Source organism: Leopardus geoffroyi, chromosome C1 (genome assembly GCF_018350155.1).
Source record: "Leopardus geoffroyi isolate Oge1 chromosome C1, O.geoffroyi_Oge1_pat1.0, whole genome shotgun sequence".
Classification (NCBI taxonomy): domain Eukaryota; kingdom Metazoa; phylum Chordata; class Mammalia; order Carnivora; family Felidae; genus Leopardus; species Leopardus geoffroyi.
In genome coordinates this window covers 159280395-159306764 of record NC_059328.1, presented here as the reverse complement: position 1 = coordinate 159306764, position 26370 = coordinate 159280395, and the positions used below count along the sequence as shown (strand labels likewise).

At 41.0% G+C, this 26370-nt stretch overlaps 1 protein-coding gene across 6 annotated transcripts in view; it reads right to left on the bottom strand.

Moving 5' to 3' along the window:
- MYO3B (myosin IIIB) overlaps nucleotides 1-26370 on the bottom strand; it is a 490117-nt gene that overhangs the window by 362801 nt on the left and 100946 nt on the right. For all 6 annotated transcript variants that reach the window (XR_006712951.1, XM_045480150.1, XM_045480152.1 and 3 more), the window contains 3 exons: nucleotides 21341-21445; nucleotides 20997-21096; nucleotides 17902-17978 (listed from right to left, as the gene is read on the bottom strand). Coding sequence is in view for 5 of the 6 variants with exons in the window: in XM_045480150.1 (XP_045336106.1) it covers nucleotides 17902-17978; nucleotides 20997-21096; nucleotides 21341-21445 (282 nt within the window). In the remaining variant the exon portion in view is untranslated. The remainder of the gene's footprint in view (nucleotides 1-17901; nucleotides 17979-20996; nucleotides 21097-21340; nucleotides 21446-26370) is intronic.

Genomic DNA, 26370 nt, shown 5'->3' with positions numbered 1-26370 from the left:
CTGCAGCCCTGGCCTGATCCCAGCCCCATCTGATAGACTACCTGCCACAGAATATCCTGCCATACTTTTTACACATTATTTTCAAATGTGCATTCAAACTAAAGTTAAAATAATTCCAACTTCAGGACCAGAAGCCATTTCATTGCCCCACAAGACCTCACTTTCAACACCCCAATCAGGTGAGAAGTATCACTATTTTTAAAGATCTCCAGAGAAGGCTATTCAAACACCTTTCCTTTCAGAAATGACATCTCTAAACATGTGGGACAAACATAATTTTAAACCTATCAATCAGAGCAAATAGCTCACCATTCTTACATGTTCGTGTGAAGGAAAGAAAAATAAGACTCTGTCCTTCCCCAACAAAAGTTACAGTCAATTAAGATTTAAAGTGAACCTACAATAATTAAATGACAAACCACGGCAACTCTAAATGGCCTAAGACAATGTGTACTAGTATGTCCAGTGAAGGATATGGGCTCCAAATGCTTGGGATATTAGAGGGAGATCATGCCAGGGAAGCAAGACAGCAAAAAGCGTCTAGTGCCCAAACTCCACATCTTCAAATATGTTGGAGCTTGAGCACAGCTTCAAATGAAGTTGGAGGAAATTCAAATCAACTTCTAGCCATCTTGGATGAGACACAAAAGGTAGTTCCAAGAACCCATCCAAATGTGGGAATGGAGACATCCTAACGTTTCTCGAATGCAGTCGTAAAATATTCAAAACATTCATCTGGTTTCAATTTCTCTTTGCAGACAGGCATTATCTTCAGTTCCATCTGATTGAAAAGTATCTTTTGGGGGCGCCTGGGTGGTGCAGTCGGTTAAGCGTCCGACTTCGGCCAGGTCACGATCTCGCGGTCCGTGAGTTCGAGCCCTGCGTCGGGCTCTGGGCTGATGGCTCAGAGCCTGGAGCCTGTTTCCGATTCTGTGTCTCCCTCTCTCTGCCCCTCCCCCGTTCATGCTCTGTCTCTCTCTGTCCCAAAAATAAATAAACGTTGAAAAAAAATTAAAAAAAAAAAAAAAGAAAAGTATCTTTTGGCCAAATCCTCTTCCCAAAACTCAGTAAGTAATGTGACAAATTCTTTAAGCTCAGCCTTCCAAAGAAGTTTACAGAAAATTTTGCTACTAAAATAATTCACAAATAATTACAGAGTGCCCACGAGCCAGTCATGGTACTAGGCCCCAGGGAGAGAAAGCTAAATTCACACTGAATTGAATCCTCATCATCATTCTGTGAGGTAGGTGCTATCATCACCTAGCACAGGTGTAGAAACTGAGGCACAGCATAGTTAAATAGCTTATCCATGGCCCACAGTGAGTCATTGTCAGGGCCAGAATTTGAACATAGAGAAGAGACCAGCAAACAAATCATTATAATATGATAAATGTGCTACATAATAAAGTTTATGTTCAAAGAATGGTTGAATTATCAGCTTCTGTACTCATATTGTGAATAAATTAACCAGGTTTCTTGAGACTTTTGTCACCTAAACTCCATCTTCTCAGAAGGAATCTCTTTTTCAGGACCAGTCCTTCAGAGGAGTGAAAGACCCTTACTTATATGGGCCACATGTGTGATGGGATTTACAGATGCACTCTAAGAGGATGCATCTCAACTAAGGTCAACACATCCTGGATCTGGATTCCTTATCTATCCAACATCAAAATCTACAACTATTTCTTAAGGAGAAGTAATCTCATTCTCCTTAGCATAGCATTCTCCTTGTTTCTAGGTAAAATAAAGCTGAATTAAGAATGCTTAGACGTCCCATTGGTCTTTGGTTTCCTTGCCCAGAGGAGAAGGCAACCTTTCAAAGAGCACTCTGAATCAGATGTTCCAGCCTCCACTAAGGACAGTGGCAATGGCAAATAAGTATATGGTGCTCAGACCAAGTTTCCCAGGTTCTGTAAGTCATATTAAGGGGACGGAGAGAGACAGGGTGAGATGGCATTGACTCAGGCCAGGACCCCAAACACCTCATTCTTTCATACCTCTCCAACTCACCTCAGCCAGCCCAAGGAGGAGACCCACCAAGGCAAGTGTATATGCTCCTTTACCTGGAGCCTTTGCTTCAATCATAGCAGTATTAGTGATGTTGATAGGGAATAGGGGAGAGGGAAGATAGCATAATTGTAAGAGAGAGCTCGGGGAAAGACCTTAAGGACTTAATATGCACAGAGATTTAATATGGGTGGTTAGGAAAAGGGACACACCCAGGAAGACTGACATTTTGATCCTGGGTGATCAGGAGAATGATGGCGCCATCAGGGATGTCAAGAAGAGAAGTCAGTTTGGCAGGCAGTATAACAAGTTCAAACTGGGTCTGAGTTCTACCCCTCACCAGATGCAGAAAAATATCTTGTGCTCTTTGGAACTCACTTTCTTTTCACATGTAAATACAATAAGAAAACAAAATTCTATTAAGATCAGAAGCACAATATACTAAAGGGTAACAATAAAATACAAGTTTTCAGTGACTACCTGAAGTTGTATAATGCAGTAAATATATCTTACATTTCAGAACTGAATAGATTTTAATCTATTGTTAGTTGCCAACAAACTAGTCACAATTTGTGGTTTTAATATACAGTTCTAAGTACCAGAAGCAGATACCAGGTTGTTTATCACGAACAAATATGTGTATTTATCTTAATCCAGTGTTGTGAATAGAAAACCTGCTAATAAATGTCAATTTTACAAAGTATAGATTCTCCAAAGTTGATTTTAAAGTCCCACAGCATGTTGGAGGTTGATATGAAGAGAATATGTCTTCTGGAATGTTCCATGAGACATATGTATGGACTGTTACAAAATGCTTAGTGTACCCAGTAAAGGCTAAGAACATAGCATTAAATGAATCAAAATGGAGACAGAGTCCTAGCACAGTAATTGCTAGTGGCATAATCGCTCCAAGATTAAAATATTATCTGAGTCTCAATGAGTTTCAGTGGCATATAAATCCCTACATACTTCTGCATAGCCACTTTTAACAATCTTCAATTCTCTGACATATCAGTGAGTGTTTATACTGTTTCTGATTTTAATAAATAGTTTTATCCACTTGGTGTTAATCTACCATTAACCACATCATTTTTTTCTGTTTTAAAGGGGCTAGAGACTTGATGATCTCATCAAAGCGACCCTTGAAGTAAACAGAAGTAACCCAGGGTGAGGATTATAATCCTTATCTTTCTTCCGTCTCTGTCCACATCAATTTGTGGCACTCTTCAGAGAAGCTATGTTGAAAATCTTTAGATTGGAATTAGAAAATCTGAACTCCTGGAGCACCTGGATGGCTCATTCGGTTAAGTATCCTACTTTGGCTCAGGTCATGATCTTGTGGTCCTTGAGTTCGAGCCCCACGTCAGGCTCTGTGATGACAGCTCAGAGCCTGGAACCTGCTTTGGATTCTGTCTCCCTCTCTCTCTGCCCGTTCCCCACTAGCATGTATGCGTACACACGCTCTTTCTCTCTCTCTCTCAAAAATAAACGTTAAAAAATTAAAAAATTAAAAAATTTTAAAAATAATAAAAGTCTGAATTCCATTATTTACTTCATTACTCCATTATTATAAATACAGCTGAGTGCCTTTGAGCAAGTCCCTTGAAAACTCTGAGCTGAGGCGTCCTTAGTTATAGGGCTCTCACTTTCTACAAAGTGGCAAGGTGGTAATGAATGATCTCTGCTATCCCTCCTGCTCTCATACTCTATGGCTTTACAATTTCCAAGTAAGTGATTCTGGGACTGTTTTCAAACAGAGAGGCTAACCTCTCCATGCAAATTAGCTAGAGTGAACAGTAGATTATTCTGGGGTGTGAACCAGAAGGCTGGAATTTTTTTGTCAGGAGATTTTATTGCCAATATTTTGTAAAAGGTCTTAAGGTCTACGAAAAGATGCTGGTTGCTGTGATAATGCCTATGTTAGGGAAGATGAGCTTCAGTGACAGAGCAATTGTTTGGATGCTGGTTAATGGAGCATGTCCAGTTTCCTACCTTGAAATGCAAACTTACAGCTCTTCTGGTACACTTAGACCACACTGCTGCTTATTTTAGGAAGAGGAAAAGCACTAATGTTTGGATTACTAACAATATCTATGCATTAGAAGCCACAGTGCCCAATGGCCATAGCTACTTTAGCCAGAGGTGGGCTTGAGTCTCCCAAATGTGGATCATTACCACCTTGGCTGCTAAAAACTTTTCTTTCTGGAAGGGCACGAGAACTAGAAATAACTTTTCACTAAGAGTTTAGTTCCACTGGTCTTTGGAGCAAAGGCTCCCAGTCAACCCTCTTTGTTAGGGCAGTATTCTTTAGCCTTCTTCAGGCTAAGGAGTTCCAAAGTTCCAAACTCTCTAAATCTGCCTGTCACTCCTCCCACCCCACAGAGGGAGCACCTCCTCCACTCTCCTGAAGGAGTTTATGGGGTAAAACTGTACCCACCACTTGATAACACAACTGCTCTGACAAATATCATCTCCTTGTCCACCCTTAGGCATAGAGTTGGTTGATTTCCATTGAGGATGGCTGACCCTTTCTTCAGTTACCAGGGGAATGACAGAAAAAACAACTGTCAGTAGCACCTGGATTGTGGGAAAGGTTTGTACTCCTGGTTGGTCAAAGAAAATCCCAGAGCCAGGCATCTTCATTGTGGTTCGCCATCCCCTCACTAGGTTACTTTAGCGAATTACCTAATCTCCCTGCACCTCTTCTTCCCATACAAACCAAGCAACCCCTTTCTCTGGGCCTTGTCTGAAGTACTGCTTATGAAAATGCTGGTTACCCACCGTTTTCTATGGCATCATAATGTTACTTGTAGATATCATGGGGTCAATGATGCATGCATAACATCTATTTTATTTACTTCTTTAAAACTTTTTGCAGTCTCTAAAATGCCTAGAGGGAGCATGAATTATTTCTATAACAAAAAAGAGCAAATATTGCCTGTTTTTTTTTGTCTTGAAAATGTGAATAAGTACTTCAAAGTTTGCTTCAATTTTCAAGGGAGTCTTTCTTTCAGAGTATTTGCTGGCTATTGAGATTCTTCATCAACAAGTTGGCACGTTAAAGGAGTGTCTTGGTCAGAACACTAGGTTCCTGTGAGACTAATAAAAGAAGAGTTAAATTCCTTTCCCAACAATATCCCTTTCTATTGTAACCATGAGGCTGGGGGTACTACTCTCACTTTCTCAGGCCATCACCATCCCATATATTGCCCCATGATTAGAGTTTCATTTCAGCCTAGGCCAAAACTAGGACTTGCTGATAAAGCTTTGAAGATAGGAGTGAGATCCACTTTCTATCTCCTACAAAAAGACTTGGGCTTTAGAACCTGAGGGAACAGTCTCTCCTCATCTCAAGGTATTCATTATCTGAAAAGAACACCTGTATTAGATTAGATGTAAAGGGGATAAAAGACAGTAACACATGAGCTCCTGCATTCAGAAAACCTAGATTTTTCCAACAAGATATTTAACTTATACCATGTATCAAATTATATATCAAAGAGCTGCTGCACTGAAATCTCTTTCAATAATGTGATTTTAACCAATACTCTTAAGCAAATAATATTATAGAAGCACCATCTAACATAAGGAAAAAATATTTTACACTCTTATAAAAAATAACTTACCAAACTTAAAAAAACATTAGATCCTATTCCGACGATCTCATTTTCCCACTAATATTTTAAAATGTCACCAAAAATACAGTTAGGTTCGCCTTATTTGTTCTAATTTCTCATCTTACTAGAACTGATTGTGTGATCTACAATTATAACCAAAGCTCTATATTAAAATTTCACTCAAGTACACAGGCAAAATGTTGTTATTTCAAGAGCTAAATTCAGCTTTGAAATCGGCAAGGCAAACAGACCTAAAGCTATTAATCCTTGGCTGACCTTGAGCCCAGAAATGCAGTCAACACACTGACAAATAAGATGGGCTGAGAGGGAGGAAGGCAAATAGGTTTCCTAATTTTGCTTATGTAATTTATGCAGCATAATTGATACATGTTGTTGATCTTAAAGATTTCTAAAATAGAACTTATCTGGAATTAGAAATTTCAGTTATAAATATTCCAGTGGCAAATATTATTCATCAGCTTTACATACAAAAATCTTAAAGTGTTACAAGCTGAGATACTAAATAAACAAATGAAGTCTCTTCCCTTGGATGAAATATAACTTCAATGGAGGATATATTTGAGATTTGCTTAAATTTTTTTTCCAAAAAGGAGGTGGACTCGAAGAATTGAAATTGATGAGGTTGCTTTTTTTTTTTTTTTCTGGTTCTTTTATAAAACTCAAGGCTAGCATTAAATCTATATTTTGTACACTGAGAAATTGCCAAAAATAAGTTAAATTATACTGTCCTTACAAAATTCAGGAAGGTCTTTAATTAAAATACGATGTTCTACAAGACTTTGCTCAGGATTGTAAAATTCAGCTTATGCCTTTAGAGAAATAAAACAAGGTTCAAATTAATGCCTGTACAACACTAATTTCCCACCATGGTAGTAGAGGATAGAGGGGGACTGGTTCTGGGTTTTATGCCAGCACACAACAATTTTTGCATTTAAATTGCCCAAAACCAAGGGGCGCCTGGGTGGCTCAGTCAGTTAAGCATCCGACTTCGGCTCAGGTCATGATCTCACGTTTCGTGAGTTCGAGTGCTGCAACAGGCTCTGTGCTGACAGCTCAGAGCCTGGAGCCTGCTTCAGATTCTGTGTCTCCCTCTCTCTCTGCCCCTCCCCCACTCACGCTCTGTCTCTGTCTCTCAAAAATAAATAAATGTTAAAAAAAAAAGAAATTTAATTCCCCAAAACCCCAGAAATGTGTCACTTATTCCTAATTATGTGATAAGCCCCATATTCAAACTCAGGACCGATATTCACAGAACTCCTTTATGAAAGATAAATCAGTGTGCCCCAATTTTTGTATGTGTCTTCAGTACTCAAAAGGTTCTGAATCCATGTGAGGACACAGCAAGAAGATGGCATCTATGAACCAGGAGGCTAGCAGGCCCTACCAGATACTGAATATGTTGACATGCTGATCTTGGACTTCCAGCCTCTAGAACTGTGAGAAATAAATGTCTGTTGTTTACTTAAAAAAAGAAAAAATGCTCTAAAGGAGCACATTTGCTTGGAAACCCAGGATAACCCCACTGCCCTCCTTTGTTCCAGCAGCTTCCCCTGCTGGATGGATGGATGCTTAGAAGGGACCTTAGGATTCATTCAGCCGCCTTGGAAACCGAGGTCCCAGAGTAGGGACACCTACTGTTACACAGCTGGTTTGTGGCCACACCAGGAGCAAGCTCCATGGTTCCCCCACTAACTTCCCGACTGAGGCATCTCCTGAGAATTCTTACTAAACAGAGAACACTGGGTCATTGCCAAAGCCATTTCAGATAGCCACAGCCACAGTAACTTCCATACTGTGAACATGTAAGCACATCTCCCACTCACGCAGGTAGATTTACTGCCACCTCTTGCTTCCTTCGCTGCCCCTTTCCTTTGCCAGCTAGTGCTCCATTTCTGCCACAGTACAGTTAAGGAAATAAAGAGCAGCAGTTCTACAATTCAGTTCGTTGTACTGCTTGTTAGGTCAGTGAGGAAACAGATTGAGAAAGGTGAAGAAACTTGCCCAAAGTTACACAGCTAGTAAGTAATAGAACTGAAGCATGAGCCCACAAATTTTATTTGATTTGAAGCAAATCGAACAGAATATCTGAATGCTCTAACATTCATAAAGGCATATCTCTTTATTTGCAAGTAGTCTCTGGATTTTGTTATCTCACAGGCTGATATCACCATGCAAACCAGGATGCCCTTGGGAATGTCAAACATTCCTACCAGAGAGTGATTTCCTTTAACTTTCTAAAACTATAGACAGTGTGGAAAAAACCTGGGACATAACAGAGCACCACAAATACTAGTCTTCCCACCCTCCACCTGATCCTGCCTCGCCCTACCCCAAGGCTCCTCTAGGATCCCAATCCTAATGCTGAATGGGACCAGCCTGCCTTTGCTTCCTTCTGACAGCTCAGTGACCATCAGGCAAAAGACAAAATGCAGAGTTTGGCCTAGGCATGAATTCCCCTTCATGGGGCTGAGCCCCTGGGCCCTGGGCAGGGCAGTGGAGGCATTGATAGGAGGGTAGCCACCAGGTAATTTGGGACTCGGGAGCTCAGGAAGAGCTGAGGCCAGCTGTGACATTCCTTCAGCAAACACTTCTGCCCCATATGAGAACAGTTTGAGCCTTCTCACCTCCCCAGAAAGGGGTAGGAGGACAGCCTGCAGAGCTCCAAATGTTCACAGAGGCCAATATTTTGATGTTTCTTGCTCAGTACTGAGCAGGGGAAGGTAGGGTGGAGGGGATACGAGGCCTCTGCTCTGGGCCTCACATGCTTCTGCACGTCTGGAAGCTGAAGCTCTCAGAAGGAGTCCTATATTTAGACCCTCCAGGAGGAAGGAGATGATATGTCACCACCACCTCCAGGACCAGCCCCCCACCTCTGCACTGACATATGACACATGACTCAACTTCCCCACAGAGCTCCAGCTGAGAGGGTATCTATTGGTGGAACTGAGGTTAAGGCTAGGGCCGCACTCAGTCATTTCACCCTTGCCCTGGGCCCTTCACCCCCCAGAGCCCCAAGTATCTAGGCTGTGCTTCAGGGTTCTTCAAGGCAGAACCACTGTGGGAATACAGGCAGGGTCAGCCCAGAACAAGAAGGAAGGGAATCCCTCTGTTTCTTAGAAGCTGACATGGGAGTCTGAAGGGAATCAGGGAAGACAAGGCTACAGAATCTCTGGAATGAATGTTTTGGGGGAAGACACACAGGTCTACCGGCCAGTGATCTGGGTTCTAAACACCTCAGTTGAAACTCCTGACCAAGGGGTGCCTGGGTGGCGCAGTCAGTTAAGCGTCCGACTTCAGCCAGGTCACGATCTCGCGGTCCGTGAGTTCGAGCCCCGCGTCGGGCTCTGGGCTGATGGCTCAGAGCCTGGAGCCTGTTTCCGATGCTGTGTCTCCCTCTCTCTCTGCCCCTCCCCCGTTCATGCTCTGTCTCTCTCTGTCCCAAAAATAAATAAACGTTGAAAAAAGAAAAAAAAAAAAAAAGAAACTCCTGACCAACCAAGGCCTGCATTTCTTACAGTGATGTGACTGGCACATGGGATCCCAATAATCCCCAGCCATTTAAAACCAAGTCCAGTAAAAATGGCCTTTTTTCATCACTTCACCCTTACTGAGAGAGATCATATCTTCATTATCAGAGGAACACCAGAGCCATGGAACATGTGAGCTAGAAGACACCTTTCCCTCTGTAAAATGTAAATGTTCTCTGAAAAACAGAAGAGACCTAGAAGCAGAAACTACCCAAGACAATCCTTTCTTCTTACAGATGAGATCAAGTTTAGGGAGGAGTGGTGTTCAGGCAGTATGTGCCACCATTTTTTAAAGCACTTAACATGCCAGGAACTGCACAAAACATGTTCAGTACATCATTTAATTTTGTCCTTTGAAACTGTTTTCTTTTCCCTTTCTCATTTTACCTTTTTTAACTTCCCATCTTACTAATCATAAATAATAACTTGCTGGAGGTAAGTAGGTATCTATCATTTGCTCCCAGGTCTATGTGACTCCAAAATTTGTGCTCTTAACTTTTTTACCCAAACTGAAGCCATATTAAAATAACTGAACCACAGTTTTTTAAAATGAGTGGCAGACATAAACCTAAAATCCAAATATCCTAAATTCTGTTCTGAAGAACTTTGTCATTTTTTTCCCCAGATCCTTCCCTAGGGCATTAAGCATACTGGCTTCTAGTGTCATGTTGAAATATTACATTTTTCTCAACATATTAGAAAGGATAATTCTTATATAAATAATTTAAAATTGAAAAGATTTATATCTTATCTGGTATGCTGGTGGTCACAATTAAACAGTTTGCTCTAGTATAGTGGTTAAGAGGAAGATTTCTGGAGCTAAATAGCTGGGTTCAGGTCCTGGTGGCATCACATAATACCCTGCTCAAGAACAAGAATAGTACTTTCTGTAACTCATTTACTTCATCTAAAACATTGCATGGTAATAGCACATACTTTATGGAGTTGTTGTGAGGATTATAAATGAACTAATTCATATAAAGCACTTAGTAACAAAAGGTATCTACACTCTTATGTTTATTGTAGCATTATTTACAACAGCCAAGATATGAAGCAACCCAAAAGTCTATCTATACATGAATGGATAAAGAAGATGTGGTATTTACAGACAATGGAGTATTACATGGCCATGAAAAAGAATGAGCTCTTGCCATTTGTGACAACACGAATGGACCCAGAGGGTATTATGCTAAATGAAATCAGTCAGACAAATAAAGACAAATACCATATGATTTCACTTACAGGTGGAATCTAAAATACGAAAGAACAAGGGCGCCTGGGTGGCTCAGTTGGTTTAGCACAGCACAGAGCCTGCTTGGGATTCTCTCCCTCCCTCTCTCCGCCCTTCACCTACTCTCTCTCAAAATAAATAAACTTAAAAAAAATACAAAAGAACAAAGCATACACAAAGCCATAAATACAAACAACAAACTGGTGGTTGCCAGAGAGGAGAGGGATAGGGCAATGAGCAAAATGGGTGAAGGGGAATGGGAGGTACAGGTTCCAGCTATAGAATGAATAAGTCATTGGAATGAAAGGTACAGCATAGAGAATACAGTCAATGGTATTTTAATAGCATTGTATGGTGACAGATGGTAGCATAGTGACTGTGGTGAGCATACCATAACATATAGAGTTGTTGAATCACTATATTGTACTCCTAACATTAATATAACATTGTGTGTCAACTATACGTCAATAAAAAAATAAATAAATAATTTCCTTAAAAAAATAAAAAATAATGCACTTAGTACCTGGTGACTAGTAAGCACTCAATAAATGCTAACACTTATCTGGGGACCAAACCCATTAGCTAGAGCTTAGGGAACAAAAAAATGATAATAACGACAATAATAACATTTTAGCTCTATAGTGTTTTATGGCTTTCTGAGCCCTTCGACACAAAATATCTCATTTGTCATCTCTCGTCTTGGCATGCCAAAGGAAATAGCATTATCGTATCATTTAGCTAGGAAAGGCATAATTAATGAAGGCAAGAGTGGTTGCAAAAAGCCTGTGATATTTCTGCATTGGTGTAAGCTTGTTGTTATGGCAACCGTCCCCTGCCAACGACCCTTTCCCAAGCAGAGAAAAAGACCCAGTTTTGGAGCCGTCACAGCACATCTGTTTCTCTGCTCAGCTGATTAGCTCTTGTTTGCAACAATGAGCAGATGGAAGTAAAAACAAAAAAAAAAAAATTTTTTTTTTCTCTAAAAAAGAAGCAAACGTTTGCTTTATCCACAAGTCTGCTTTCTGATACAGAAACAGACCTTTAGTGGTTTTAGTAAGATGCCAAGTAAACTGAATCCTTAATATATGGGTTGCTTCTCTCACTGGTAGGACTACAAAGTGTAGTCAACTACAAATTACAGGTGATAGGTCCTTCACGTATGTCTTTTAAAATGATGTGTCTCACACTCCAGTTTCAGAGTATTCTTTCGCTATATCTCTGCAGGTCTTTGTTGTTTGAGCTGTCTCAGCACACATTTTCCACACTGAACACTCTGAATACATTAAAGTGAAAGGGTACAAGGCTGGTGGGCTAGGAAACCTGAATTCTAGAACCAAGACTGAACTATCTGAACTATCACAGAGAATAGCCTCTCCCTGCCTTAGTTTCCTCACCTGTCAAATGGGACCTGCATGCCCATGCTCTCGGAAAAGCCAAACCATTCCTCTACTTACGAGGTATGTGAATTCGGGCCTGACATCTCCTATACACTTCTTTGAGCCTCACTTTCCTCAGTGGTAAAATGGAGAAAATAATGTCTAATATAGAATCAAATAAAATAATGTGTTAAATATCCCTATCCTAGTTCCTGATACATTGATGGGTCCTCAGCAAGTGCAAGTTTCCTTCCCACCATACGCATGTTTAGCAGGTACAATATTTAAACTGTCTGACATTCAGCTGGAGCTCTTCCTTGAGGTCCCTGCTTGCCAGACATTACCTGCAGGTGTTAGACCATTAGGAGATCTGGGCTCCCAGGGAAAGAGACAGGCACCTCTGGTGGCCGAGGAGCACTCAAGGGGCCCTGGATGCCAACCACTTACCATCCAGAATGGAAGTCTTTCAAAAATTTCCTAATCAGCATGGCCACACCTATGCATACCAGTTACTATAAGGCATAATTTTAACACAGTCCACAAATGTCCCCCATAAAAACAATAATGACAACTTTGGTCCTTTTTGTTTAGTTTCAGTCATTTACAACATTCAGTTTAATTCTTTGCTATGTGTGATGTTGGGAAAGGAAGATGGAGGATCAGTTCCCCCAACTGCCCCCCTCCACCATCATCATAAATAAACATAAAGTATGCTTGTGTCCCTTTCTGCTATAGCCCAGGATATTACCAGGCAAGTATATGATGCAAACACTAGCTGAGCAATACCAATCCTGACAATGGGCATGGGTTCCAGTTCAGTGAGTCAAACATACAGATAGATTCTGGTCACTATTACTCACCTACCTACTCAGTGTCCCTGGGAACACAGCCTGGCAGAGGCTTGGATTCTTACATATAAAGGCAATATAATCATGCCTAACTGGCATCCTCACAGGTAGGTGTGAGCACTAAAAAAATATATTTGTAGGGGCACCTGGGTGGCCCAGTCAGTTAGACGTCTGACTTCAGCTCTGGTCATGATCTCAAAGTTCACAAGTTCGAGCTGTGCGTCAGGCTCTGTGCTGACAGCTCAGAGCCTGGAGCCTGCTTCGAATTCTGTGTCTCCCTCTCTCTCTGCCCTCCCCCACTCACACTCTGTCTCTCTCTCTCAAAAATAAATAAACATTTAAAAAAATATATCTGTGAAAGTTGTATGCAAATGTGCAACACTATTATGCATATTATTTATTATAAGAAATTGGCTGTCAGGAGACAGTAGAGGAGAAAAGAGACAATAAACATAGCTAATGGGAAGACTGCATTAAAAAAATATACATGTCTAAGATACAGGCTAAAGTAAGAGTCAGGGAGACCAGAGGCTCAACGTATACAGAGGGTTGAGGGAGGTCACCAGAGCCAAACATCTCAGGAGATAATAAAAAATTCTTGGCCAGAGATCAGGTAGGACAGAACAAAATTCTGAAGGTGTTAAGCCCCCATGTGGGAAGGCAATATGTTATGCTTAGTACATCCAGTAAGAACGATGTTTGCCTTAAACACCTGAGGCTGAGAGAGAACAGTATGTATGTGTGTGCACACTCATGCGTGCATGTGTAGACAGTCAAAGCTGAACTCTCTAAGCTAATACCTGTAACATGCAAACCTGACCTGTAGGTTCCAAATGACTGACTGATTCCCCTGGAAACTTGAATTACTTACTACAAAGCAGGGGTGCTAAGTATTTGGAGGGCTGTTATGGGTTGAATTGTGTTTCCAAAAAAAACATTTTAAAGTGCTAACCCTCAGAACCTCAGAATTAAAACTTACTTGAAAATAGTTGCTACAGGTGTAATTAGTTAAGATGAGGTCATACTGGAGTAGGGTGAGCCCCTAATACAATATGACTGGCGACCTTATAAGAAGATGGCCACGTTAAGGCAGAGACAGACAAAGAGAGTGCCATGTGACTACAAAGGCAAATATTAGAGTTATGCAGCCACAGGCCAAAGAATACCAAAGATTGCCAGCAAACTGCTAGAAGCTAAGAAGAAGCCAGAAAGGATCTTGGAGGCTTCAGAGGGAGCACAGCCCTGCTGACACCCTGATTTTGGACTTATAGCCTCCAGAACGAGGAGATAGTAATTTTCTGTTGTTTTAAGCCAAGTTGGTACTACTTTGTTATGGCAGTCCTAGAAAACTAGTATGGAGTGGACAGTCTTTGACTCCAGGACAGGAGAAGAACCCTCTTTAACTTCTTGGCTGACCACACGATCAGCCTCATGGAAGTAAAGGGGGGTGTATATTTGTACCAAGGGTACTTTCACTGGTGGCTACTGGAATGCTGGAGCTACTACTGCCCCTCAGATACTCACAGGCAATGTTGTCACGACTGCCCCCAAGACAGTCCCCAACAGTGAAGCCATGCAGCTTGCAGCAGTCACAGCCTGGATTTTTGATGGCTTTACTGAGCTGCTGAACCAACACACTCTGCAACCACCTACCTCTTGCCTTCCCTGGGTCGTAGCACGTTACCGATATACTCAGTTTATAAAAAATTGTACTGATCTTGACTTTTATTGATTTATTTTTTTGATCTTGACTTTCAGATTAACCCTTTTACTATGCTAGGCAGTATTTCCCCAGGAGCATTGTTTCCAAGTACTATCACCCTAAGAGCACTCCCTAGAATTTTTCTTATTCTATATGGCTGAGCTGATACCGCTTTTACCCAGTATTTTTCAACTTTAGTAGTATCCAAATGAGACAGTGAGAGGAAATAAGTGGAGAGTGTTGACAACGTAAGAGTCAGTTCACACTACAACTTTGAGCTGTCCCAGTGAACTATGCGTTTGGACTGCTCATCAACATTTGGTTGCAGTATGGTCACATTCCATTAGCTACCTGGTTTGTAGCACAGCCTATTTGAATTAAATATTGAAGTTACTCAAGCTGGTGAAATAAAAATGGAAACAAAATTGGGAAAAGAATAATTCGGTTCCATTTCTCAGAATTAAACAGGATCAAGGATCTTTCAGCTGCATTTTCAAAATAAAAGCACTGGTCACCTGCAATGATTTCATTCCCCTGGTATTGCCATTGCATACATTGTTGCCATATTTAATCTAAACACCACTTATTCACACTAGAGAAGTAAATGTATATTAAGATCAATATGCTATGCAGGCCATCACTTGAAGACAATGTTCATTTCAACCACTACTGATTATACTTCCAAGGACTGCTCTTGACCCAAAGCCTTGCTCACCAGGGAGAGCACACGTTTGTGGAACTGAACTGACTAATGGAAGACTGTTCCTGTGGACATATTTAGGGAGAAATAGGAAGCAAAAAGAAGCGTTGTTGGAAAAAGTAATTCTCCATTTAGAAAAAAAAATGTGATAGGGGTTGCCTAGGTGGCTCAGTTGGTTATGCCTCCGACTCTTGGTTTTGGCTCAGGTCATGATCTGACGATTTGTGAGTTTGAGCCCCATGTCACGTGAGACTAGGCTCCACATCACACTCCGCAATGACAGTACAGAGCCTGCTTAGGATTCTCTCTCTCCCTCTCTGTCTGCCCTTCTCGGCTCACTCTTTCTGTCAATCAAAATAAATAAATATACTTCTAAAAAAAAATAAGAAAATAAAAATGTGAGGATTGTGCAGGCTTGAGTCCCAAGAACTGCAGCCTAGGACTCAGAGCATACTGGGCACCAGCACACATCCTGAGAGAGTCTTTGAGGCATGCACGAGCAATTGGGCACTTGCTCCTGAAAGGCACTGTCGAGGTTTCCACACCGCAATCTGCGTACTCCTCAACTTGACCACTACAGCAGGTAAGATGGGACACTGGCTTTTCCCTGCTGATAACACAACCAGCTCCAGACAATCTGGGCAACAGAAGCTCACCACAGACCACAAAACTGCCCCTTACAGAAACAGTCCACATATTTTATTCAACGTGGCTAAAACTGAGAAGCCACAAACACCTCATGAGAAACGTACGAAGCCAAAGGCAGGCTTCTCTTATTTACATTGTGTGATTCTAAGAACACCAGCTTGCTGTTACAACAAGAACAACATCTTCTGTGTTATGCCACCCTAAATGTGAGTTGAGTGGCCTCAGTTATGCTTTCCTTCAATAACAGATCAATCAAAATCTACAGAGAAATTTTTTAATACTAGCTGTAAAGCCTCCTCAAACTACCCTCCAATTTCATCTTCTCCTTTGGCTTTTTTTTAACCAATGGATTCATTCATCCAATAGAGGCTTATGAGCACCTACTCTGTATCAAGCACCATGCTGAGAACTAGACATCCTAAGACCCTACCAACAATTACAATGGGATGATCATGGTATACTAATGGAGACTAAAAGGTTGCAGTGGAAACTTAGGGATAGGAGCCTCAGTGTCAGCCACGCATTAGGGAAGGTTTCTTAGGGGATAGAGATGCATTTGAGCTGAGACTTGAAGACTGAGAAGGAATGTTTCAGGGGTCTGAGGCCTACTCCAGAAGATATAGCAATGCGTGGAAGGGTCAAGATGGATTTGGGATGAACCTGTTCACTACTGTTGAGGCTTAAGAACAAGTAAATTGGGGAACAGTAACCTGAGATGAGACTGGACAGGTAGACAGGGGCTGGAATATGAAGGGCTTTGTTTACCATCCAAAGGAGTTTTGACTCTGTCCTGCAGTGTTACTCAAAGTAGGGTTCACAAGGTCCCTATGAAAATTCTTATGTTTTTGTTTCTGCTGCAATGATGACTTTATTAGTAATAAAATCAGAGAACAGTGATAAAAACATATTCCAAATATGGATGACCATTTGCCTCACAATTTCAGTGCCTGTATTTATGTTTATTATTACGTTGGCATAAGCCAAGAGACATGTACCAGTTAGAGACCAAAGGAGATGCTGTTTGAACAAAGATCACCCTAGCTGAAATAAAGTGGTGGGTCACCACATGGTATAGTACTAAGTATGACAAAATAACTCAAAGTAATTTATACTGTCACACTCTGAAACATACTTACACTGCAAAGGACAACTGAGTTTCACAAAACAGTGTCATTTGTCTCATTAAATTAAAGGTACTTACTTGAATGATACTGGCTTTGTAGTTTTTTTATAACACATTTTTTCCTTTTAGGTACATAGCTCTATAAATATAAGCAATAAGGAGTTTATATCGTTTCATGTTTTTTAAATCCTACTTAAGAAACATTTAAGATTTAAGTAAACCCTGGAATCTGCAGGCATTTTCTTTTTCTCTAAAATGAGCCTGTCCATTACCCAAGTATGAAAGAGAGGACCATAGACAATGGCGAGCCACTGAAAAACTATGAGCATATTGATGTGAACTGATTACTGTGTTAGGAGACCTCCCGTACAGTCACATAGAGGAAAGACAGCCATGGGGACAGAATAGATAGAAAGACCTCTAACGAGATGACTGCCTGAGTCCTCTTATTAAAAGCACCCATTTGCTTAATCCCAGAGACCGGCTCAGGGCACAGGCCTCAGTATGGTGGAATTAAATGCTGACCTGGCAAGCAAAGCTGTATCAGTATTTCAGGGTATGCCTTATCTAGTTGGAAAATTCCCCAAACTTCTACATGCATCATCTCACAGAGGGTTCTGTGATGATGCCAGAACCAAATTAGGGTCAAATCCCAGGTTTTGCTAGAGAGCCAAAAAAGTACACAAGAGAAGTTGCTATGTACCTGGTAGCAAAAAACAACCAGGACTTCTTCTGTATATAGTGCTGTAATCCATTTGGAGCTGAAATCTTTCTCTTTATCAATAAGCCATGTGTTTGTGGGGCTGCATCTATCCAGGGAAGGCAACTTTTTCTAATTTACACAAAGGCTGGGTAAACTCGCCAAGCCATGACCCTTGGAAAGGGCTGCATCTTCTGGGGGGAATACCTTTTTCTAATTGCATGAAGGTACCCTATGGGTTAGCTGTGACTAAATCCTGCGTTTTTGAGATTATGTGCCATCATTATCACTGACCAAAGCAGAACTTACAGTTCTGAAAATTTTGTGAAGTATATGACTTTCCCATAAAAAGGCACAGTATCAAGGTACTCAACAAACACAAATAAGTGCTTTCTGATTACCTCAGGGGCCATCCAGAACGGGGTGCCAACAGATGTGTTTCTCCGTAGACGTGTACTGGTGAGCTGAGCTGAGACACCTATAGGAAAAGGGTATCGTAATTCATCAGTGAGCAGAGGATGATGCTAGACCAGAGGCTGGCAAACTTTTTCCATCAACGGTCAGAGAGTCGATAGGTTTTGCAAGCCACATGGTCTCCATCAGAACTACTCAACCCTGCCCGTGGAGAGCAAAAAGCAGCCACAGACCACACAGAAACAAATAAGTACAGCTGTGTTGCCATAAAAATTTATTCATGGATGCATATAATTTTCACAAGTCATAAAATATTTTCATTTTTTCCCCCAATCATTTAAAAATGTAGAAGTCATTCTTCTCTCACATGTCATACAACAGGAGGCAGATCAGATTCAGCTGAGACACCGTACTTTGCCAACCACTGTGTGGAAGCATTTACCACTCTACCCAAACCACTAGAATAGTTTGTTTTCCTAATGAATGTTCCTATCTATAGTGCTGCAAAATTGGAATCAAAAGAAAATATCAAGAACTAAACCCAAAATATCTTCCTATTATATTTCCAAAATATTCCAGGTGATTTCTTTCTTAAAGTGGTGCTTCTTTTTACAGAGGAAGAAAATTGGCATGTATTATCTATAATAGAGTATCAGTGTAGACATAAAAACTTTTTAGTCCCTTATCTTACCTAGAAGCCTGGAAACCTGGCAAGACAACCATGTCAAATGGAAAAAAAAGTTGACTAATAATATTATTATCTAGGACTCAGTGCTGAGGACCTGAATTTTAATGTAATTCCAATGTATTTTATCTATTTTAGTCTTCAGACAGCTCTCTTCTCTATACAAAAGGGAGTGAAGTAGAAGCACAGATGTGTTGGATTAGTAGTCAGAAGACTTGTTTTCCATCCCAATTATGCCTTTTCCTAATTGTATGACCTCAAACAGACTCCCTCACTCTGAGCCTCAATTTTCTTATCCTCAAACTGGAGATAATGATACCTGTCACACCTAATGCCAGGGTTCTTCTTCTTCTTCTTCTTCTTCTTTTTTAAATAAATTTTTTAAAGTTTGTTTTTATTTGAGAGAAAGACAGAGAGCAAGCAGGGGAGGGACAGAGACAAGGAGACAGAATCCCCGGCAGTCTCCACACTGCCAGTACTGAGCCCAGTGTGGGGCTCAAACTCATGAATCGTGAGATCATGACCTGAGCTGAAGTCAAGAGTCAGACGCTTAACCAACTGAGTTACCGAGGCGCTTCCATAAGGGTTCTTCTTAAAGATCAAATAAGAAAATAAATGTGAAATATTTTATAAATTGTACAGTATTTTACAAATATAAGGTATTCTTTTATACCAAGCAGAAATCTAATGTAGGGGTGCCTGGGTGGCTCAGTTAGTTAAGCATCCAACTCTTGGTTTCAGCTCAGGTCATGATCTCATGGTTCATGAGTTCAAGCCTGTCAGCATGGAGTCTGCTTGGGATTCTGTCTCTCTCCCTCTCTCTCTGCCCCTCTCTGACTCATGCTCTCTCTCTTTCTCTCTCAAAATAAATAAATAAGCTTAAAAAAATAAAAAATAAAAAAATCTTTAATTAAAAAACAAAAGAAATCGAATGCATCCCTTAACATAATGACAAACATTGTCATTAATGCTTGTTGGTGATGAGAACTTAAAAACCTGAATCAGGCACAGATTTGCCAAGGACCCATGCCTTGCTCTGGGTGGGTGGTTGTACTGGATGCTTGCATTCTCTTTATTAGAAATCAAAAGAGGACTCTCTAAGCTCTCATAGACCATGGATAATTTGTTATTTTGCCATGTTCTCTACTGTGATTTTGCTTAAAGAAAAAACTAAACTTTCCTGTTTTTAATTGCTAGAAATTCCTTTTCCAGCAACTGGAAGTTTAGGAACCTTCTATTGGCAAGATAGGAGACTCATTTCAAATCACAAAACTGGTAAGCAGATAAATGAGCATTAATCCCCATCCTCATCCTTCTAGGCTCTTTCCCTCACAATACATTCACTGCCCTTGGGATTATGTGTAAAATGCATCTCTGATGTTATCCATAGCACATTCATTAGGTTACACCATTCCTTATTCAGAAAGAGGAGCATAAGACTTGAACAAAGTGCCCCTTTGCTGTTTTTCTTTGCTTGTTGTTCTTTTAGTAAATAGATCAATACACCTAAAGTAACTCCATTTATTTTTGAGAAATTTCTTCTGAGCTAATCATTCACATTTTAACACTGAATTCTTACTTAACAAAAATATAATGCATATTCAAAATAATCAATCTTTTCTCCTATTTTGTTGACTTTGATAAAGAACATTTTAAAAAGCGCTTCTGTAAATGTTTTCTCATTATTTGTAATAATCATACTGAAGTACTAACTGTTGTTGAACATATTTAGAAGATTAAACCATTCAATAAACTTAAAAAGGAAAACCAAATGGTTTGATGGTTTGTGACTATCAATACATGAGTGTTGCAAGGAGATATTTAATAGGTCTCTGGCCTTAGGTGATATTGCTCTGCATTTCCTCTCACATTTCCATTTCCTCTTAATGTTTCCAGTTCAACCAGCCTCACAGGTAGCAGCAATAATCACAATTTAGAGGGATGTTAGCTCCCAGACCCAAAGGACTATTTTACCTTCTGCTCACTGGGAATAAGTGTGCCTGAGGCTAGAAAAAGTCATTTGAAAGACCAAACTGCTTTCTCTTTTCATATGCAAAAGAAGAAATGACGAAATGTAAATGTAAATTATAGACAATCGCCCTGAGATGCAAAATTCTTCCCAGAAAACCAAAAAGTTTTTCTATCAAATTCTTCTTTTAAAACACTTTTATTTTCTATCTTTAATAAAACTGCTTCTAAAGCTGAAAATAGATTAACAAACAGCATCTCCTAGGGTGATCCATCTGGTAACCCCCCCACTCTCCAGTCTGTGTTTGACTGGAAAATTCCCTCAGCCTATGGGATAGCAGAGAGGCCCCAGTCTTCTGAGATTCCAATAAATTGTCGCCTTGAGCTAAACTGCACACATCAAGAAAACAAACGACAAGCAGTCATTACCAAAGTCAACGAGCTTAACTCCTCCTTCTGTTGTCAGAAGAATGTTATTCCCCTTGACGTCACGGTGGATGATTCGGTTATTGTGCAAATGCTGAAGGCCCTGCATGGCAACCCACCACGACCAAACAACAGGAAAGAGAAAGGGTAAATTTGAATGGTTATTTAAGACAATTTTTACCCTACTATTAAAAATCCAATCAAAGTCCACATTTGGCTACACCTCCTTGCTGTTATGCACCTTGTGTATTATAGGGCCATTTCCACTTGTTAATATGCAATGGTGATCCCGATAGATTACAAATTGCCCCCTCTGACGTCATCCCCAGCTTGATGGACATTCTTACCAAGAGGGCCCCATATAAGATGTATGAGATCATTGCTTCATCCAACCGCTGGCCGCACCTGAGTAGACCTTTGACAAGCTCGGTGACTGAGCCCCCATTACACAACTGCAAGAGGGAGTGCCGAGGAGAGAGAGACAGCAGAGCACATACAAAAGAAAAAGAAAAAGACGTTAAGAAGAAAAGCTCACTAATTATTGACCTGATGTAGTAAATTTACAGATCACAAAACTCCAGGTCAGAATAATTAAACTTCAGATTTAGATTACACAAAGTACATGTCTAAAGGGTTGATTGTCAAGCGAAATATAAAAGCACAAGTTACTTAGACATTTGAAAGAGAAGGCATATGAGTAATCATGGTGACTTATTGGATACTTTTAATTTTACATGAATATTGCCGATTTAAAAAAAAATAAAAACACATGCATTTTAAAGATAAGAAAAGATGGGAAGAGGTAAAGATGGATGCCGTTGCTACTGGGAGGAAATAAATCTCAATTCAAACCTTCCTGTCTCCAGGGCTACCACTGCAGGCATCAGAAGCCCAACCAAGCAGCTCTTTCCAGAGTTGCCATTGCATGTCAAATTTATGGAATGGAGTTGCCTCATATGTGCATTTAACCTTCTCGGATTCAACCCTGGGTGTTCAGCAACTTTATGCCTTTCTTTTTTTTTTCTGTAATTAAAAATACTGTAAAAGTAAATCTTGCATATTTGCTCTTTGTTATGTATTATATTACTGAGATTTGAGAGCACATGAACCAGGCATACTATACTTTCATGGAAATGTAAGGGTTTTCAAGGATAATTTTTACTAACTGTAGAGGTCAATATGCAGGTTTGGGCTTGCTACATGCCGTCTTAAATCAAAGGTTCTTAATTGGTGTGAGCAGGACATGGAAATACCTTGAAATTGTAGGTATGCATGTTGTATATGCATCTTGCATTTTTTCTCTGAGAAAATTCAGAGCTTTCTTCAGATTCTCAGAGCAATCCTTTCTCTTATAAAGGTTAAGACCCCACTTTAGACCTAAGTTTCCTCTGGGCACTTTGTCTAAGTTTTGGAAAAGGTTTAACTAGTGAACAGTGGGGGGGGAACAGGGGTCCCCTGGGTTGTGGCTACTTGAGTCAAATGGCTTTTGGTAAACAAGGAAATATGAACGGGCACAGATTAGCACCTCTCCTAAAAGAAGACATCTCTTAATCTAACCAAAGATGTAACAGATCTGTATGCTGAAAACTATAGAAAGCTTATGAAGGAAACTGAGGAAGATATAAAGAAATGGAAAAACATTCCATGCTCATGGATTGGAAGAATAAATATTGTCAAAATGTCAATACTACCCAAAGCTATCTACACATTCAATGCAATCCCAATCAAAATTGCACCAGCATTCTTCTCGAAGCTAGAACAAGCAATCCTAAAATTTGTATGGAACCAAAAAAGACCCCGAATAGCCAAAGTAATTTTGAAGAAGAAGACCAAAGCAGGAGGCATCACAATCCCAGACTTTAGCCTCTACTACAAAGCTGTCATCATCAAGACAGCATGGTATTGCCACAAAAACAGACACATAGACCAATGGAATAGAATAGAAACCCCAGAACTAGACCCACAAACGTATGGCCAACTCATCTTTGACAAAGCAGGAAAGAATATTCAATGGAAAAAAGACAGTCTCTTTAACAAATGGTGCTGGGAGAACTGGACAGCAACATGCAGAAGATTGAAACTAGACCACTTTCTCACACCATTCACAAAAATAAACTCAAAATGGATAAAGGCCTTAATGTGAGACAGGAAACCATCAAAACCGTAGAGGAGATTCCAGGAAGATGGCGGCGTAGGAGGACGCTGGGCTCACCGCGCGTCCTGCTGATCACTTAGATTCCACCTACACCTGCCTAAATAACCCAGAAAACCGCCAGAGGATTAGCAGAACGGAGTCGCCGGAGCCAAGCGCAGACGAGAGGCCCACGGAAGAGGGTAGGAAGGGCGGCGAGGCGGTGCGCGCTCCACGGACTGGCGGGAGGGAGCCGGGGCGGAGGGGCGGCTCGCAGGCCAAGCAGAGCCCCGGAGTCTGGCGGGCAAAAGCGGAGGGGCCTGACGGACTGTGTTCCGACAGCAAGCGCGACTTAGCGTCTGGGAGGTCATAAGTTAACAGCTCTGCTCAGAAAGCGGGAAGGCTGGAGGACAAAGGGAGGGAGAGCTGCTGAGCCCCCGGACGACAGAGCTCAGTTTGGTGGGGAACAAAGGCGCTCGCCAGCGCCATCTCCCCCGCCCATCCCCCAGCCAAAATCCCAAAGAGAACCAGTTCCTGCCAGGGAACTTCCTCGCTCCGCGCAAACACCCAACTCTGTGCTTCTGCGGAGCCAAACTGCCAGCAGCGGATCTGACTCCCTCCCGCTGCCACAGGGCCCCTCCTGAAGTGGATCACCTAAGGAGAAGCGAGCTAAGCCTGCCCCTCCTGCCCCTGTGCACCTTGCCTACCCACCCCAGCTAATACGCCAGATCCCCAGCATCACAAGCCTGGCAGTGTGCAAGTAGCCCAAACGGGCCACGCCACCCCACAGTGAATCCCGCCCCTAGGAGAGGGGAAGAGAAGGCACACACCAGTCGGACTGTGGCCCCAGCGGTGGGCCGGGGGCAGACATCAGGTCGGAGTGCAGCCCCGCCCACCAACTCCAGTTATACACCACAGCACAGGGGAAGTGCCCTGCAGGTCCTCACCACGCCAGGGACTATCCAAAATGACCAAGCGGAAGAATTCCCCTCAGAAGAATCTCCAGGAAATAACAACAGCTAATGAGCTGATCAAAAATGATTTAAATAATATAACAGAAAGTGAATTTAGAATAATAGTCATAAAATTAATCGCCGGGCTTGAAAACAGTATACAGGACAGCAGAGAATCCCTTGCTACAGAGATCAAGGGACTAAGGAACAGTCATGAGGAGCTGAAAAACGCTTTAAATGAAATGCAAAACAAAATGGAGACCACCACAGCTCGGGTTGAAGAGGCAGAGGAGAGAATAGGTGAACTAGAAGATAAAGTTATGGAAAAAGAGGAAGCTGAGAGAAAGAGAGATAAAAAAATCCAGGAGTATGAGGGGAAAATTAGAGAACTAAGTGATACACTAAAAAGAAATAATATACGCATAATTGGTATCCCAGAGGAGGAAGAGAGAGGGAAAGGTGCTGAAGGGGTACTTGAAGAAATAATAGCTGAGAACTTCCCTGAACTGGGGAAGGAAAAAGGCATTGAAATCCAAGAGGCACAGAGAACTCCCTTCAGACGGAACCTGAATCGATCTTCTGCACGACATATCATAGTGAAACTGGCAAAATACAAGGATAAAGAGAAAATTCTGAAAGCAGCAAGGGGTAAACGTGCCCTCACATATAAAGGGAGACCTATAAGACTCGTGACTGATCTCTCTTTTGAAACTTGGCAGGCCAGAAAGAATTGGCACGAGATTTTCAGTGTGCTAGACAGAAAAAATATGCAGCCGAGAATCCTTTATCCAGCAAGTCTGTCATTTAGAATAGAAGGAGAGATAAAGGTCTTCCCAAACAAACAAAAACTGAAGGAATTTGTGAAAACTAAACCAGCCCTACAAGAGATCCTAAGGGGGACCCTGTGAGACAAAATACCAGAGACATCACTACAAGCATAAAACATACAGACATCACAATGACTCTAAACCCATATCTTTCTATAATAACACTGAATGTAAATGGACTAAATGCGCCAACCAAAAGACATAGGGTATCAGAATGGATAAAAAAACAAGACCCATCTATTTGCTGTCTACAAGAGACTCATTTTAGACCTGAGGACACCTTTAGATTGAGAGTGAGGGGATGGAGAACTATTTATCATGCTACTGGAAGCCAAAAGAAAGCTGGAGTAGCCATACTTATATCAGACAAACTAGACTTTAAATTAAAGGCTGTAACAAGAGATGAAGAAGGACATTATATAATAGTTACAGGGTCTATCCATCAGGAAGAGCTAACAATTATAAATGTCTATGCGCCGAATACCGGAGCCCCCAAATATATAAAACAACTACTCATAAACATAAGCAACCTTATTGATAAGAATGTGGTAATTGCAGGGGACTTTAACACCCCACTTACAGAAATGGATAGATCATCTAGACACACGGTCAATAAAGAAACAAGGGCCCTGAATGAGACATTGGATCAGATGGACTTGACAGATATATTTAGAACTCTGCATCCCAAAGCAACAGAATATACTTTCTTCTCGAGTGCACATGGAACATTCTCCAAGATAGATCATATACTGGGTCACAAAACAGCCCTCCATAACTTTACCAGAATTGAAATTATACCATGCATACTTTCAGACCACAATGCTATGAAGCTTGAAATCAACCACAGAAAAAAGTCTGGAAAACCTCCAAAAGCATGGAGGTTAAAGAGCACCCTACTAACGAATGAGTGGGTCAACCAGGCAATTAGAGAAGAAATAAAAAAATATATGGAAACAAACGAAAATGAAAATACAACAATCCAAACGCTTTGGGACGCAGCGAAGGCAGTCCTGAGAGGAAAATACATTGCAATCCAGGCCTATCTCAAGAAGCAAGAAAAATCCCAAATACAAAATCTAACAGCACACCTAAAGGAAATGGAAGCAGAACAGCAAAGGCAGCCTAAACCCAGCAGAAGAAGAGAAATAATAAAGATCAGAGCAGAAATAAACAATATAGAGTCTAAAAAAACTGTAGAGCAGATCAACGAAACCAAGAGTTGGTTTTTTGAAAAAATAAACAAAATTGACAAACCTCTAGCCAGGCTTCTCAAAAAGAAAAGGGAGATGACCCAAATAGATAAAATCATGAATGAAAATGGAATTATTACAACCAATCCCTCAGAGATACAAACAATTATCAGGGAATACTATGAAAAATTATATGCCAACAAATTGGACAACCTGGAAGAAATGGACAAATTCCTGAACACCCACACTCTTCCAAAACTCAACCAGGAGGAAATA